The 17,936-nt window shown below is 42.8% G+C and overlaps 1 protein-coding gene across 10 annotated transcripts in view; it reads right to left on the bottom strand.

The window, feature by feature from the left end:
* Positions 1-12,713: 12,713 nt before the first annotated feature.
* WNK2 (WNK lysine deficient protein kinase 2) overlaps positions 12,714-17,936 on the bottom strand; it is a 149,328-nt gene continuing 144,105 nt past the window's right edge. For all 10 annotated transcript variants that reach the window (XM_037138344.2, XM_053662648.1, XM_053662656.1 and 7 more), the window contains 2 exons: positions 15,750-15,861; positions 12,714-12,901 (listed from right to left, as the gene is read on the bottom strand). In XM_037138344.2, coding sequence (XP_036994239.2) covers positions 12,876-12,901; positions 15,750-15,861 — 138 coding nt within the window. In that variant the 3' untranslated portion in view covers positions 12,714-12,875. The remainder of the gene's footprint in view (positions 12,902-15,749; positions 15,862-17,936) is intronic.

A 17,936-nucleotide genomic window follows, 5' to 3' on the forward strand; every position in this document is an offset into this window, starting at 1 on the left:
ATGTTCTTGTTACTGCAGCTTTAGAATTGCTTATGTCTACATACAAGTTCTTTGTGAGTCTGTAGCTTCTTATTCTAGTAACAGTATCTTTTGAAGAGATTTTTTTTAATTTGATGAACTATAATACATGAGGTTTTTTAAATGTACTGTGCTTTTGGTGTTATATCTAGATCTTTACCTAGCTCAAGATCATGAAGATGTTTTCTTGATTTTTTTCCAAAATTTTTACACTTTCAGGTTTTGTATTTGGATCTGTGGTTCATTTTGACTTCATTTTTGTAAATGGGGAAGTAGGCACCAAAGCTGTTTCTTTTTATAAAGATTTTATTTATTTTTCAAAACGGGAAGGGAGGGAGAAATAGAGGGAGAGAAATATCAACATGTGGTTGCTTCTCACAAGTCCCCTACTGGGGACACAGCCCACAATCCAGGCTTGTGCCCTGGAAATCAAACTGGCAACCCTTTGGTTCGCAGGCCAGCACTCAATGCACTCCAGCCAGGGCAGGGATCAAAGTTTTATTTCTTTACACATGGACTTCCAATTGTTCAAACACCATCTGTTAAAATGATTATCTTCTCTTCACTGCTTTGCCTTTGTGCTTTTGTTGAAAATCAGGTGCCATATATGTTTCTGAACTCTTTATTGTGTCCATTGATTTACTAATTTATCTTAACACCATTAGTACACAATCTTGGTCACTGCAGTTTCATGAATACATTTTCAGGTAGTGTTAGTCCTCCAAATTTGCTTTTTTTTAAAGGTCCTTTGAAAAAGGACCTAGGTTATTCCAGGTCCTTTGCATTCCTACATGAATTTTACAATCAGCTTGTGAATCTTCCAACCTGTGAACACTCTCTCTCCACTTACTAGAATCTTCTCTTCTTTCTGCAATGTTATATAGGTCTTGCACATTTTTTGTCAGATTTTTACCTAAGTATTTCATACTTTTTGTTGTTATGACCTGTAATCTTATACTGATTAATTTTTGAAAGTTGAGCCATTCATGGATTCCTAAAACAAATCCTAGTCATAAAATATTATCCTTTTCATGTGTTGCTGCATTCAATTTGCTAATAATTTACTTAAAACGTTTTGCTTATGAAAGGTATTGATCTCTATATATTTATGGGTTTTTAAAATGTATTTAATGTTTTTTCATAGAATGGGGGCAGCAGAATTATCTGGAAAGTGTGTAGGACAGGCTTTATTATTATTTCTCCTTCAAATATCTAAAGGAATTTACCCATGAAGTCATCTGCACCTCAGGTTTTCTTTGTGAGAAAAGTTTTAACTACAAAATAAACTTACTTCATAGATAAAGGGCTGTCTAAGATTCTATTTTTTCTTAAGTAACCTTTGATAATTTGTATTTTTCAAGTACTTTGTTCATTTCACCAAAATGGTCAGTTATTGGCATAAGAAGATTTTCACAAGCCTATTAATAATCCTTTTAGTACCTATGGAATCAACTTTGATGTCGCCTCTTTCATTTGTAATATTGGGAGTTTGTATTCTTTCTTCTTGCCTGATCAGTCTAGCTAGTGGTTTTTCAGTTTTATTGAGTTTCTCAGGCATCAGTATTTGGTTATATTGATATTCTCTTGTTTATTTTTAAATTTTCTACTTTATTGATTTATGTTATTCAATTTCTTATGCTTACTTTAAATTTAATTTCTCCTTTTGCTAGTTTTGTAAGGTTGAAGATGAAGTCATTGGTTTGATTTTCTTTTCTGATACAGGCTTGGTGTTATCAAGTTTTTCCTAAGTGCTGCTTTAGCTGTATCCCACCAATTTTGCTGTTGTGTTTTCATTTTCAGTTAATTTTTTCTAATTTCTCCTTTGATTTATAGATTATTTAGACATGTAATTTCATTTCCAAAATATATGGGTATTTTCCAGAGATCTGTTCTTGATTTCTAATTTAATTCCACTGTGGTCAGAGAACACTATTTGTCTGACTTGAATCCTTTAGAATTTGTCACTCATTTTTATGGCCCAGCAAATGACCTATCTTGGAACATGGACCATGTACACATGAAAAAACAAACATGTTCTACTGTGGGTAGAATGTTTGAGAAAAGTCAATCAGGCCACATTGGTTGATAGTATTGTCAATGTGTCATATACTCTTAGTGCTTATTGCTGTCACTCCACAGAAATAGTAGTGACCTCAACCCAAAATTTGGTTCTAATATTGAGATTGATGATGCCACCACACACATATATCAGGAGAGGATGAAAATGTCTGTTAATCACATAATGAAGCTTTCAGTCCAAAATGGGTTGAGGGAGGAGGGAAGGGAGCCTGGCTTAGAGTTTTTATGGTGGTTAGCGGGTAGGGTCAGGATGAGAGCTTCCATTCATGGCATGTATTTCCCATGGTGCCCAGTGAGGAGGCACCATGGCTTCTTATGTTTTCCAGATGTGCAATGGAGGGGAGGAGGGAGGCTGAGACTTAAGTGCTGTCATATCTTTAAAAAAAATGGAGTCAGACTCTATTATGATGGGATTTTTGTCTTCTTGTTTTGTCAGTTACTGAGAAAATTGAAGTATCTGACTATAATTGTAGATTTGTCTTTTTCTCTTTGCAGTTCTTTCCATTTTCCCCATGAACTTTTAAGTTCTGTTACTGGGGGGATAAAATGTTTTAGTAGTGTCTCCTTGATGGGTTAACCCCTCTTCTTTTTTTTTTTTTAAGTTTTTTAAAAATTTTATTTTATTATTATTTTTTAAATTTTATTTAGTTATTTTTCAAGTACAGTTTTTTTGTCTATTTTTCCCATCCCAGCCTCCCCCACCCCTTGCTCCCCACCTCCCTCCCATTTCCACCCCCCTTAGTTCTCGTCCCTGTGACCTTCCTATTTGTTCCTCCAAATCCCTCCCTCATTTTCCCCTTAACTTCCCTTCCTTCTCCCCTCTGGTCACTATCCCTTGTTCTCTATTTCAGTGTCTTTGCTTGTTTTTTTTCTGCTTGTTTGTTTGTTTTGTTGTTTAGCTTCCTGTTAAAGCTGAGATCATATGGTATTTGTCTTTCAACCCCTGGCTTATTTCACTCAGCATAATGCTTTCCAGTTCCATCCATGTTGTTGCAAAGGGCAGTAGCTCCTTCTTTCTCTCTGCAGCATAGAATTCCATTGTGTATATGTACCACGATTTTTGGATCCATTCATTTACTGATGGGCACCTAGGTTGCTTCCAACTCTTGGCTATTGTAAATTGTGCTGCTATGAACATTGTGGTGCATAGGTTCTTTGAAATTGATGTTTTAGGATTCTTAGGATATAATCCCAGCAGTGGAATTGCTGGGTCAAAAGGCAGGTCGATTTTTATTTTTCTGAGAAAATTCCATACTGTTTTCCATAATGGTTGTACCAGTCTGCACTCCCACCAACAGTGAACTAAGGACCCCTTTTCCCCACAACCCCTCCAACATTTGTTGTTTGTTGCTTTGTTTATGATAGCCATCCTGACTGGTGTAAAGTGGTATCTCATTGTGGTTTTAATTTGCATCTCTCTGATAGCTAATGATATTGAGCATCTCTTCATGTGTCTCTGAATGTTCTGTATGTCCTCCTTGGAGAAGTGTTTGCTCAAGTCCTTTTCCCATTTTCTAATTGGGTTGGGTGTCTTCTTAGAGTGGAGTCGTGTAAGTTCTTTGTATATTTTAGAGATTAAACCTTTGTCTGAGGTATCATTGGCAAATATGTTTTCCCATACAGTTGGTTGTCTTGTTAATTTAATACTGTTTTCTTTAGCCATGCAGAAGCTTTTTATTTTGATGAGATCCGATTTGTTTATTCTTTCCTTTACATTCCTTACTCTAGGGGACATATCAGTAAAGAAGTTGCTGCGTGAAATATCTGAGATTTTCTTGCCAATGTTCTCCTCTAGGACTTTAATGGTGTTATGACTTACATTTAAGTCTTTTATCCACCTTGAATTTATTTTGGTGTATGGTGTAAGTCTGTGCTCAAGTTTCATTTTTTTGCATGTAGCTGTCCAGTTCTCCCAACACCATTTGTTGAAGAGGCTATCTTTACTCCATTTTATGTTACTGCCCCCTTTGTCGAATATTAATTGACTGTAGAGAGTTGGGTTGATTTCTGGGCTCTCTGTTCTGTTCCATTGCTCTACGTGCCTGTTTTTATGCCAGTACCAGGCTGTTTTGATTACAGTGGCCTTGTAATACAGTTTGATATCAGGTATTGTGATCCCCCCTACTTTGTTCTTCTTTCTCAAAAGAGCAGCTGCTATTCGGGCTCGTTTATGGTTCCATATAAATTTTTGAAGTGTTTGTTCTATGTCTGTGAAATATGCCATTGGTACTTTAATAGGTATTGCATTGAATCTGTATATTGCTTTGGGTAGTATGGACATTTTGATGATGTTAATTCTTCCAATCCATGAACAAGGTATATGTTTCCATTTGTTTGTGTCTTCCTTGATTTCGTTCTTCAGGGCTGTGTAGTTTTCTGCATACAGGTTTTTTACCTCCTTAGTTAGGTTTATTCCCAGATATTTTATTTTTTCTTTTTGCTATATCAAATGGGATTTTTCTCTTTATTTCTGCTTCTGCTGATTCACTGTTGGTATACAAAAATGCCTTTGATTTCTGGATATTGACTTTGTAACCAGCTGTTTTGCCAAACTCATTAATTAGTTTGAGCAGTTTTGGGGTAGAGTCTATAGGATTTTCCATGTACACTATCATGTCATCTGCAAACAGTGACAGTTTTGCTTCCTCCTTTCCTATTTGGATGCCTTTTATTTCCTTTTCTTGCCTGATCGCTGTGGCTAAAACTTCCAATACTATATTGAATAGAAGTGGTGAAAGTGGACAACCTTGTCTTGTTCCTGATCTTAGTGGAAAAGCTTTTAGTTTTTTCCCATTGAGTATGATATTGGCTGTAGGTCTCTCATATATGGCCTTTATTATTTTGAGAAATGCTCCTGTATTCCCACTTTGCTGAGTGTTTTTATCATAAATGGGTGTTGTACCTTATCGAAAGCTTTTTCCGCATCTATTGATATGATCATGTGATTTTTGTCTTTGCTTTTGTTTATGTGATGTATTACATTTACTGATTTGTGAATATTGAACCATCCTTGCATCCCTGGGATGAATCCTACTTGATCATGGTGTATGATCTTTTTGATACATTGTGGGATGCGATTTGCCAATATTTTGTTGAGGATTTTAGCGTCTATGTTCATCAGCGATATTGGCCTGAAGTTTTCTTTCTTTGTTGTATCTCTATCTGGTTTTGGAATTAAGATGATGCTGGCTTCATAAAAAGAATTTGGGAATTTTCCATCCTTCTGGATTTTTTTGAAATAGTCTGTGGAGAATAGGGGTTAGCTCTTCCTTAAATGCTTTATAGAATTCTCCTGTGAAACCATCTGGTCCGGGGCTTTTGTGTGATGGGAGTTTTTTGATTACTGCTTCAATTTCTTTTGCTGTTATTGGTGTATTTAGATTTTCTGCTTCTTTTTCACTAAGTTTTGGAAGATTGTATTTTTCTAGAAATGTGTCCATTTCCCCTAGGTTTTCAAATTTCTTGGCATACAGTTCTTCATAGTAATTTCTTACAATCCTTTCTATTTCTGTGGTATCAGTTGTAATCTCTCCTTTTTCATTTCTGATTGTGTTTATTTGTGTCCTCTCTCTTCTTTTCTTGATGAGCCTACTTAAAGGCTTGTCTATTTTGTTTATCTTCTCAAAGAACCAACTCCTGGATTCATTGATCCTTAAAATTGTGCTTTTAGTTTCTATGTCATTTAATTCTGCTCTAATCTTGGTTATTTCCTTCCTTCTGCTTGCTCTGGGCTGTCTTTGTTGTTGTTCCTTGAGTTCTTGCAGGCATAGGGTTAGGTTGTTTGTTTGAAATGTTTCTATTTTCTTTAGGTAGGCCTGTATTGCTATAAACTTCCCTCTCAGGACTGCCTTGGCTGTGTCCCATAAGTTTTGGGTTGTTGTGAGATCATTTTCATTTGTTTCCAGAAACTTTTTGATTTCTTCCCTAATTTCATTCTTGACCCATTCGTTGTTCAATAGCATACCATTCAGTCTCCATGTTTTTCGGTGCTTTGGGTTTTTTTCTTTGGGGTCGGTTTCTAATTTCAGTCCCTTGTGGTCAGAGAAGATGCTTGGTATGATTTCAATTTTCTTGAATTTGTTGAGGCTCGTTTTGTGTCCTATCATGTGGTCTATCTTTGAAAATGTTCCATGTGCATTTGAAAAGAATGTGTATTTAGCTTCTTTGGGATGAAGGGCTCTATATATATCAGTTAAGTCCATTTCATCTAGGGTGTTGTTTAATGTCACAATATCTTTGTTGATAATTTGTTTGGAAGATCTGTCCATTTTTGATAGTGGGGTGTTCAAATCCCCTACTATGATTTTGTTGCTGTCAATATCTTTCTTGAAGTCCTCTAAGATTTTCTTGATATATTTGGATGCCCCTATGTTTGGTGCATATATGTTTACAATGTTAATGTCTTCTTGGTGGATTCTTCCCTTGAGTATAATGAAATGACTTTCTGGGTCTCTCTTTATAGCCTTTTTTTTGAAGTCTATTTTGTCTGATATGAGAATTGCTACCCCAGCTTTTTTTTCTTGTCCATTTGCTTGGAAAACTTGTTTCCAGCCTTTCACTTTTAGTGTGTGATGGTCTTTTGTCCTGAGGTGAGTCTCTTGTAGGCAGCATATGTGTGGGTCATGCTTTCTTATCCATTGAGCTATTCTGTGTCTTTTGATTGGAGAATTTAGTCCATTTACGTTTAAGGTTATTATTGATAGGTACTTATTCATTGCCATTTTTGTACCTGTGTTCCTCTCTGTCTCCCTCTTATCCTTCCTTCCCTTAAAGCAGTCCTTTTAGTATTTCTTGTAGAGCTGGTTTGGTGGAGGCATATTCTTTTAGACTTCTTTTGTCTTGGAAGCTCTTTATTTGGCCATCTATCTTGATTGAGAGCCTTGCTGGGTAAAGTAGCCTTGGTTGTAGGCCTCTGGTTCTCATTACTTGAAATATTTCTTGCCATTCTCTTCTTGCTTGAAGTGTTTCCATTGAGAAGTCAGTAGCTAACCTTATTGGGGCTCCCTTGTATGTTATTTCTTTTTTCTCCCTTGCTGCCTTTAAGATTCTCTGTTTGTCTTGGAATTTTGCCATTTTGATGATGATGTGTCTTGAAGTGGGCCTCCTTGGGTTCCTCTTGGTTGGGACTCTCTGTGATTCCTGGATTTGTGAGACTTTTTCTCTTATCAAATTAGGAAAATTTTCTCTCATTGCTCGTTCAAATACATTTTCTATCCCTTGTTCTTCTTCTCCTTCTGGTATTCCTATTATTCGGATATTATTACGTTTCATATTGTCTTGCATTTGTCTTAATCCCTCTTCATTCTTTCTGAGCCTCTTTTCATTTTCTTGCTCTTTCTGTGAGATGCTTTCTATCTTGTCCTCCAACTCACTAATCCTATCCTCTGCTTCATCTATCCTACTTTGGAAACTTTCTACTGTGTACTTCAATTCGGAAATTGTATTCTTCATTTCCTCTTGTCTCTTGCTGATAGTTTCCATTTCCTTTTTGATGTTGCTCTAGTTTGCAGAGAGATCATTATAGTTCCCCTGTAGTTTCTGGTAGTTCACTGTGAGCTCTTTGAACTTCGTAATAACCAGTGCTTTGAATTCACTGTCTGATAGTTGATCAGCATCTATTTCATCTAACATTCTGTCTAAAGTTTCTGCTTTTTCTTTCATTTGGGGATTGTTTCTTTGTCTTCCCATTGTTTGAGACTCTTCTTGTTAGTCTCTGCTTCCAAAATTGATCTGTTCTGAAACACTGGTTTTATGGTGTAAACTTCTGTGGTATGATCCTTGTGAAGTTCAGTGGTGCAGACTCCTTCAAGTTTCTTGATGTTCTTCATCTCCACCTACACTCACGCTGGTCCTCGAGCTGGTCCCTGCGTTGGTCCCCTACCACTGCTGAATGTCCCGGCTCTAGTAGCCGCCTCCTCAAGCAACCTGGCCCGTTACTATGGCAGTGGCACAGATGCTGGGAATGTCCCGGCTCCCGTATCTGGCTCTCTCTGCCGCCCAGGGCCGTCACAGCGGCTTGGAGTGTCCCAGTTTCCGTACCTGACTCCCCGGCGTTTAGTCCTGTCTCTATGGCAGTGGCACAGAGGCTTAGAAAGTCCCAACTCCCGTACCTGATTCCCCAGTGTCCAGTCCCTTCGCTATGGCAGCAGAACAGGGGCTGAGACAGTCCCAGTTCCCGTAGAGGGATCCTCTGCCACCCAGGGCTGTCTCAGGGGTTTGGAGTGTCCAGGCTTCTGTACCTGACTCCCCGGCGTCCAGTCCCGTCGCTATGGCAGCGGCACAGGGTTTGAGAGCTTCCCGGCTCCCGTAGCTGGCTGCTCTGCTGCGTCACAGGGGTTTGGAGAGTCCCGGCTTCCGTTCCTGACTCCCCATCCAGTCCCGTCGCTATGGCAGCGGCACAGGATTTGAGAGCTTCCCGGCTCCCGTAGCTGGCTCCTCTGCTGCGTCACAGGGGTTTGGAGAGTCCCGGCTTCGGTACCTGACTCCCTGGCATCCAGTCCTGTTGCTATGGCAGTGCGCGAACGTCCCGGCTCCCGTAGTTGGCTCCTCAAGGTCCAGGCGTGTCTCTATGGCTGCGTCACAGGGGCCTTTGGTGTCCCAGCTCCTGCAACTGACCCTTCCGTTGCCCAGGCCGGTAGCTATGGCATCGGCACAAGGGTGTCCCCGTTCCGGTTCCTGACTCCTCTGTCTCCCAGGACCGTCACAGGGGCTTGGAGTGTCCGGCTTCCGTACCTGACTCCCCGGCTCCCAGGCCTGTTGCTCTGGCGGCAGCACAGGGGCTGCGTGAGACCCAGCTCCAGTAGCTGACTCTGCCGCCGTCTGGTGTTTCAGTGTCGGTCACAATCTCTGGTCTTTTAATTTCATAAATGCTGGGTAACCGATGGTTTATTGTGCTGTTTCTCTGTAGATCTGCCAGGATTTTCACCCATGAGTACAGGAGCTAGTATCAGCTCCATCTTACTCCGTCGCCATCTTCCCAGCATCCCTAACCCCTTTTCTTTATGAAAGGATATCTTTGCCCTCAGATTAAGCTTTGCTCTGAAATTTGCACTGTTTGATATTAATAGTCACTCTGGCTCCCTTTTGATTGTTAGTATGGTATATTTTGGTCCACTCTTTTACCTTACCCGTCTTTATATTTAAATTTTTTATTGTATGCAATATATAGTTGGGTCTTTTTTAAAATCCAATCTGAAAGTTTCTCTTAATGAAAGTGATCAAACCATTTACATACCATGACAAATGTGGTACTGACACGGGATTCAGTCTGTGATCTTGCAATGTGATTTTTATCCATCTCATCTGTTCCTTGCTTCCCCTTTTCTCTTTTCTGAAGTTCTGTGCACTTGAGTTCTAAACCAAGAGTTCTGGCCCTCAGTGTCACTGACCAACCCTGGGTAGCTGACCTGGTGCTGGCCTGGTATGTTCATCACTGGTCCTTGTCCTCCAGCCCATGGTTCTGATGCTTTAGGGTTGGAAAGGATGAGCTCATGTGGAACCCAGAAAAGACAGCATGAGTGATTTCTTTCAGTTGTCTGCCACAATGTGTCTTGACCTCCTCCTCCCTTCTCTGTGTGTATGTGTGTGTGTGTATTTGGTATTTATAGTTTGAACATATGTGTATGTAGGCAAAGACAAGTATAGTTTCTATCTTACAAATGGACTGTGTACCAAAATTATTTATTAAGCTATGTTTGATGGACTGAATGTTTGTATTTCCCCAAATTCGTATGTTGAAGCCCTAACCCCCAATGTGACTCTCTGGAGATAAGGGCTTGTGGAAATAAGATTAAGTGAGATCATAAGGGTGGACCTTGATCTGAAATTATTAGTGTTCTTATAAGAAGAGAATCAAAAGAACAGAGCTCATTCAGTTTCCATCATAAGTGCACAAAGAAGGGGGTATGAGAACACACAGAGATGATAGCCACCTACATGATCCTGGACTTCCAGCCTCTAGAAGTGTGAGAAATAAATGTTGTTGTTTAAGCTGCCCAGTAACTGGTATTATTACAGTGGCCCAAGATACCATGTGTTTTTGTTTCCTAAAGCCTCAACATACTAAGTCAAGGCTGGACTTCCTGGCTAGAGACTGAAACGAGCAGTTAACACTAAACATACTTAGGTATTAGATCTTCAAGTACAGATAGAGAGGTATAGGCTGTAACTAAGTGTTTTAATTGCTTTGGCTGTTACATAGCTTACAGTCAAAGATTAAGAAAGTAAGTCATTTATAGTCAAAGATTATGAAGTATACTAGTCATATCCTGAAGGCCTGCCTATAAAGCCAGTTTCAGGAAAAATGGATAAAAGTATACTTTGCCTATTAGAAAAATGTAGCTAGGTAAGCACAAAACAATGATGGCTTAAACAATAGCAATAGTAACAAGATATTTATTTATTTACTTAATTTTATTTATTTATTTTTAGAGAGAGGGGAAGGGAAGGAAAAGGAGAGGGAGAGAAACATCATATGTGGTTGTCTCTCATGTGGCCCCCACTGGGAACATGGCCCGCAACCTAAGCATGTGCCCTGACTGGGAATTGGATCAGTGACCCTTTGATTCACAGGTCCACACTCAATCCACTGAGCTATCCAGCCAGGTCATAACAAGATATTTAGTTTCTGCATGTGCTTTAGAGATAATATCAGTGATACACAACTATGAGATCTTTTGCAGAATCTTGGTTCTTCAACCTGGTTAGATCACCTAACCACAGTGACAAAGGCAATAGACAAGATATCAGAAACTATCTGAACTATTTTGTTAGTCTGAACTAATCAGACTAACAAAAACTGCTGAGGCTTGTATAAAAACTAATAAGCTTCACCCATGACACTCAAACCCTAATGCTTAATCTCTGCCTTTAGAAGAAATCCTTGACTAAAAACCATCAGGGATTAGGGCTTACCCTGAGGGCTTTGGAGGCTGGGCATGCAGGATCCACTGTACCCCTAGGGTGGTGGTTTGACCATCACCATCACTGGCCTGTCCCTCCTCCTGTGCTGATTACCAGTGCAATAGCTTCCAGAGGGCTGTGTCTGTCTGCATGGAGGACCCAAGCTGATGCCCCCAGAGTCAGGTAGGACAGACTCTGCTACTTGGGGCCACAGGATGGAAGGAGTGCAGACTGGCTCTGCTCTGAGGGCCTGCTACAGGGAGTACTCTCTCAGTTGTGGTATGATGTGAATAGGGGTTCCTCTGCCCACACAATTTTTATCATTAAGTCCTGTACTATCCTTATCTTTAACCAGTAATTATCTTACCAGTGTTCACCATTAGCATCTGTACTATTACTTGATTAAAAGGAATGATTTAAATAAATCTGCTGTCCAGAAAGGTTAACTGTGAGAACCCAGTAACAGGAGCTGCAAAGTAGGGATAATAAACAGAACAGAGTGAAAACACTGGCCAGGATCCCATCTGGCTGCATACTTGCCCCTCTGATAGATCAGAGTGGAACAGGCCCGAGGCGCAGACACACATAAGACATGTCCAGTGATGAGAGATGGTGTGGGCAGCCACCATGCATACTGCCACAGATGCATGTCTTCATATTGCACCAGTAAATCCCCTTGGGAAGCTGTGGGAGACAGGAAATCCACACTGATCTGCTTTCATCAGCCAGTTGGAAAGGAGTCTATCACAGGGGTGGCTTTTTTGACGGAGGTAAATGACATCTGGGGATACCTGTAACAACTGCAATATCAGACGTAGCATTTGTGGGCTCCGGCAGTGACTTGCCCCAGGTGCTGCTAGCCCCACCTCACATTCATTAACAAGGAAGCACTCAGTTGCCACCAGAAATCAATGAAAACAAAAATGCAGTTCCCCATCTCAGTGTGCGGGCCACTGAGTTCTACCCCAGGCACCAGCCCCAGCATAAGCAGGTCCCTCAGGCAAGGCTACAATTCCATCACCCACGTCTCCCTGTGGGGCTACTCAGAGGTTTCCCACTTTTCACATGGTGCTCCAGGATCCCACCATGGGGGATAGCCTGCAAGGGCCAGCAAGCCTGTCCTGCCACCTTCTGTAGCCAGGGGTCTCAGACCCAGGCCAGCCTCTCTTGACAGTGCATGTGGAGAAAGAGCCATTCCAGGTCAGTGGGGTGTCCTGTGCCAGGGTGTGTATATTGTGGGGAGGGGTGACATGCCTTGGAGCAGGATGGCCAAAGGGTCAGCAGAATGAATAGAGCTGTGTGTGCAAAGCCACAAGTCTGGAGGCCAGGAGCCATCACCTGAGATTAGCATTGCTGCTCAGCCTTGTGGGCCCTGCAAAGAATGGGTGTTACCCTGGGCCTGAAGAGGCTACCTGCCATCCAGGGCCCAGACTGCTTCCCCAAGAGGTGTGTGACTCTGTCACCCATTTGATGTGTCCTGGCTGCTATCAGATGCAAGGACCCTGAACTAAGAGGGGCACTGTAGCATCCTGTAAACTGCAAAGGGTTCATCATCACAACCAGAACCTTTGGCTAAGGGTGCCCCAGACTGTCCTGCTCTGTGGTCCCTAGAGATGCTCCAGCACTTGTACCTACTCACTGCCATCTCAGGCCAATGGCCTGTCTAGGACCACTGAAAAGGAGAGTTTGAAAAACCAAAGTCCTTTTTCCCCCAAAATACTTTTTATTGTTGCGTTACATTTGTGTTTCCAATTGTGAATTTAAAAAATGCTTAGAAAGTGGTTACAAAACAGTGTGAACTGACATGAGGTGCAGACCCGCCTTCTTTGTATGATGACACAGGGTCTGGCGTCTGGGTCGGGTCAGCCAGCCTGGGCTCAGTTGGGCTTCTCACTCTCAGAATCTAGAAAACAAAACCACCATAGCTCATTATAGGGACTACATGGTGACACCAGGCCCTGGAAGGTGGAGCAGTGACCCCAAAGCAGATGTGTTCCTCAGGGGGCTAGAAATCCTGACTGTCCCTGTGAAGATGGACCCGGCAACCCCAGCCTGCTGGCCACCTCTGCACTGAGCAAGTGCCCCAAACCAGACAGCACCTTCCAGCACATCCAGCCTGAGTGGACAGGGAGCAAGCTACCTCTGGATCCTTGGACACAGCAACCCCACAATGCCCTGGCCTTTGATCAAAGCCAGCCCTGAGATGAGGCATCAAATGCAACTGGTCATTCCCAATGTTCTGTGAACAGAGGCACAAAGCCTGAGTGCATCTCAGTAGGAGTGTAGGACTTGTAGACCTGGGCAGCCACCCCAGTTGGGTGGAACACAGGGCACTGTGAGCCCTAGCCTGAGTGAATGCAGGCAGGGGCACAGGCCCCTAAGTATGAAGTCATCAAGGGCATATGGCCAGGAACACATGCTGAGCTCCATGGGGTGGAGGTTGCAGAAGAGGGGTTCAGGAGGGAAACCTTTCCCAAAACCACACCTGCACCATGGCCCTCCCTGTGCCTACAGGACAGGAGAGTCTGTTCCATGACCCAGCCCCAATCCTCCTCTCAAGAGGCCTAGAGCCTGACACGCCCCCCTACACTTCATGCACAGAGTCATGCAAACCTAGCTTTCTTGTAAACAGCCAACATGGACAGGGGTCGAGTGCACTGTTTAGCTGCCTACAAGGATCACTTTGTTCATAGGGCAGAGCCCACCCCACATCTATATGGTTGAAAGCAGAGTGAACAGAACAACCCAAGCCCAGAGCATGCAGAGGCTGGCCACTGTTGGGGCCCAGGGCACACCTGGTGGGCATTGTGTACAGCAGACTGAATCCCACCTGACACCCCACACTCATTCCCTGATCCTGACAGTTGAGTCCATCATGCCTGGCTCCCACCAGAGAGATGGCAAACACTGCCTGCTCACCCAGCCAGCTCTCCTCCCCAATCTTCCCTATGAAGTTAGCTGGTTCAGCTTTTACGTGGACAGAGAGAAAGACAAAGATGTTGTTCCACACTATTTTCACGCAAAAATGTCTATTTTCCTCCTTCATATATACAATATCTTGGGGATTCTGTGCCACTGACCATTCATGTACAAGGCCAGAACTCTAAACCTCACGTTGGTGCACTGCGGGTGGGGTTAGTGTTGGAGGGAAGGGTGGCTTCCATTGCCCTCAAGAACCAGGCACACTAAACTCAACAGAGGACCAAAGGGCACATCACAGAGAAAGAAATCTCTGAGTACAGCATCATGTCCTGGCAAAAGATAATCATCCAGAAAATTCAATTCTAATATAATTGATGGAATTTAAGGAAGCCAGTTTTAGTGAGGTTCCGAAATACAGCAGAATTCTACAATTCACAGTTGGTCAGCTCAACCAGCTGCCTCCTTGAAGACGGTGAGCAATATCCTAGCCAGTGAGAAGCAGAGCCTTTAGTTTCCTCTGGGGGCTGTTTGGTGCCAGCATAGGAGAAGTCCTGCCAACATCTCAAGGGGAGGAACACCCCGCCCTTAGTTGGGTAGCCATGGTGCCTGGAGAGCAGTCAGGGGGCCAGAGGTGGGTTGAGCAGCCTGTGAGCATGCCAAAGAGTGAGGTGCAGGTGATCATAGGCCTCAGTGTAGGTAATGGAAAAGGAAGAAGGACCAGCTGGAGTGTGGGTGGGACCCCAGAGCCAAAGGGGTGGTGCTATCTCTGGAGGATGGTGCCAGCCTATGTCCCTGAGACTGCAAACACACACCCTTAACTTACCCACCGCATAGCAACCCTGGCTGGCTTTGGGTCCTGAGGGTGTGTCTGCTTACCTAGTACTTTCCAGTAGGTTCCACATAGCCAAACATAGCTACTGACGCTCCTTATTAAGAGACCAAATGCCGCTAGCAATGCATGGCCCCAGGAACCATGCAGCCCTAAGCATCCTGCTGACAGTGCCCGCAGTGCTACAGTTGAGGGTGTATGTCCATCTGTTTGCTACCAGTGACATAGAAGCCCAGAGAGACCTCCTTTTATGAACATGAAGCAGAGCTCCCCTGCCATTTGCAACTCTTCAATACTCAAGGTCACTAGTTTAGTTTTTTAAACTAAACTTACAGCAGAAAGTACCACTTACAGCAGAAAACTAAAGTTCAGACTAGCTTCAGATTTATAAGCCACTTATATCTCTCTGCAACTTAAAATGGGAAATAAAGATATCAATGCACAAACCAGTTGTAAATAAAATATACTTTTTCCAAAACATGAATTTTCAAACATTTCTTTCCATTAGGAAACAGAAAAGCTGAAATTCAAGGCACTGTGATTCTACAGCATGTTTACAGTGTCCTAAACGTTGATTCAAGTACCGGAAGTGGATATAAAGACTGAGTGGCCATGGGAACCTAAGAGGAAATGGGGTCTGCAGCAATAAAGGAAGCAAGGGCAGCCCTCACACAGGCCCTTTACTGGGCACCCTCAGGCAGGCGGGGCAGGACTAGGAGACCAAACCACAGCCCGGCTACTCTGGGTTACTCAATTCAGCTCATTCCATCTGGTAAGTAGTTAGACAGAACTACACAATCCACAGCCTGGGGCCTGGCATGCTGACCACAGATGGCCAGAAGAACTCAGGGAGCACAGGACAACCAGGTGGTCCCCAGCCAGGGCTTCGGCTCCCTGCCTGGGCTCCCCAGGGACCCCAGGAAACGGGCTGAGAGCAGGCTTATGTACTGGCCTAGAGGCAGTGCAAAGAGTAGAGATGAGAGGCAAGAGAGGGCAATACCTGGTATGAGCAGAGGCAAGGCCAGGGCAGTTCCAGGAATGACTGTGGTAGGCAGAGGGCCAGGTGCCAGGGCCAGACATGGTGTCCCCACTGCTGCTCGAGGTGTGTTCACCTATAAAACAAGAGGGCGAGGACACGTGTGGCTGTAATCACCTGGCCTCTCCCAATGGCCCTGAGGGTCCCTGCAGTTTCTCCATCCTTGAGAGAGTGTCCCAAAATCTGCCATGGGTCACCTTCTAACAGCTGACGCCAGAGTTGACAGTGTGGGGCCAGGAAGCAGAGGTCCACCTTTCCTTGCTCTCCAAATCTGTAGCCCAGCCAATGCTGAGCTCAATACCCCAGCTGTCCACAAGCCAGAGATTGCCCTGTCAGGGCCTGACCACTGAAGGCATCATGAGAGATCAGATACCCCAAACCAAAGGCCTACTGTTTGGTCAGTGCCATTATGGGAGGACCAGAGCAGTGGGGAGCTATGAGGGGCATGTGCCCAGGGCCTATGAGTCAATGGCAGGGTAGCCCCTCTGCTCTCTACAACCCAGAGAAGTAGCACAAAGGTGGGGTAGTGAACAGTAATAGTTGGTGAGACCAACATGCCTATGCTGTAGAAACCTGAGTAGGCTACTGCAAGAAAGGACACCAACAAACTTCAAACCCCCTACAGAAAATGTTGGTGGATCTAATCCAACAACTAAAAATGATAAAACATCACAACCTAGTGGAGCTTGCCCCAGGATGCAATCCTGCTGTCCCAGTGGCAATGACTGCGCTTACTGTACCTATACCACAAAGGAGAATCCAACATGATGTTTTTCATAGATGCAGGGAGGGCATCTAAGGAATCCCACATTCCTTCAAGGACAGCACAGCAGCTGAGTCCTGTGAGGGGACTCTGCAGAACCTGCAGCCACCCAGTGCTAATGCGAAGTGCCAAATGCATCCCCCTGAAGACCCTCTTGCTCCTAGTTAAAATCCATGGACCAGAACTTCCCATGGCGCATGGGAAGTTCCAGATAAGGCAAGGCAAGGAACAGAGGCACAGACTGGGGAAAAAAGTAAAACCATCTTTATTTACAGATGAGAAGATTGTATATGGAGAAAACCCAAAAGAGTGAACAAATCAGTTTCTAGAACTAACAAGCAAATTTAGCAAGATTGCAGGATACAAAATACAGAACTCAATGTATTCCTATATACTAACATACAACTGGAGAATAAAATCTTTAAACAGTATAATTTACAACTGCATTCCAAGACATCTACTATCCAGGGATACATTTAATGAAATATGTGTAACACCTTTACTCTGAACACTATAAAACTTTGCTGAGAGAGAAAAAAATCAAGTTCATAGGTGCATTCAATATTGTTAATATGTCAAATCTTACCCAGTTGATCAAAAACTCAGATATAATCCCAATCAAAATGCCAGCAGGGTATTCTACAGAAATTAACAGGCTTTTTCTAAAATGTATATAGAAATATTAAGAACCTAAAAAAATCTAGAAATTCTTGAAGAAGATTAATGTTGGATCTTACACAAATATTAAGCTTTCTATAAAGCTACAGTGATTAAGAGGATGTTATACTATCAAAGGATAAAAGAATGGCTCAATGGAACAAAATAGTGACTTCAGAAATGGCCCTACATGAATAGCCACTTGATGAATGTCTGAGGAAAGCAACATGCTGGTAATGACCAGAATATACAAATGGGGAGGGGGTGGGGTGAGTGGGAAAACTACCTCTACATGAAACCATACACAAAAGTTAATTTGAGGTGGTTTACAAGTCTGACTGCAATATCCCTGGTCTTGGAAGAGGCAAATGGTCCTTAAATAAAACTAAAATATTATCAAACAAACAAAATCTGATAAACTGGACCTCAACAAGATAAAATCTCTGCCATTTTGCTTTTACTATTAAGAAAATAAAGGCCCTGGCTGGTGTAGCTCAGTGGATTGAGCGTGAGCCTGTGAACCAGACAATCGAGGTTCAATTCCCAGTCAGGGCACATGCCTGGGTTGCAGACCAGTTCCCTGCAGGCCAGTTCCCAGCAGGGGACGCACGAAAGGCAACCATACATTGATGTTTCTCTCCCTCTCTCCTTCCCTTCCCCTCTAAAGATAAAGAAATAAAATATATTAAAAAAAAAGAAAATAAAAAGTCAAGCCATAAACTGTTAGAAAA

The sequence above is a fragment of the Artibeus jamaicensis genome, unplaced genomic scaffold (genome assembly GCF_021234435.1).
Source record: "Artibeus jamaicensis isolate MK-2021 breed Jamaican fruit bat unplaced genomic scaffold, CSHL_Jam_final contig_264, whole genome shotgun sequence".
NCBI classification, from domain to species: domain Eukaryota; kingdom Metazoa; phylum Chordata; class Mammalia; order Chiroptera; family Phyllostomidae; genus Artibeus; species Artibeus jamaicensis.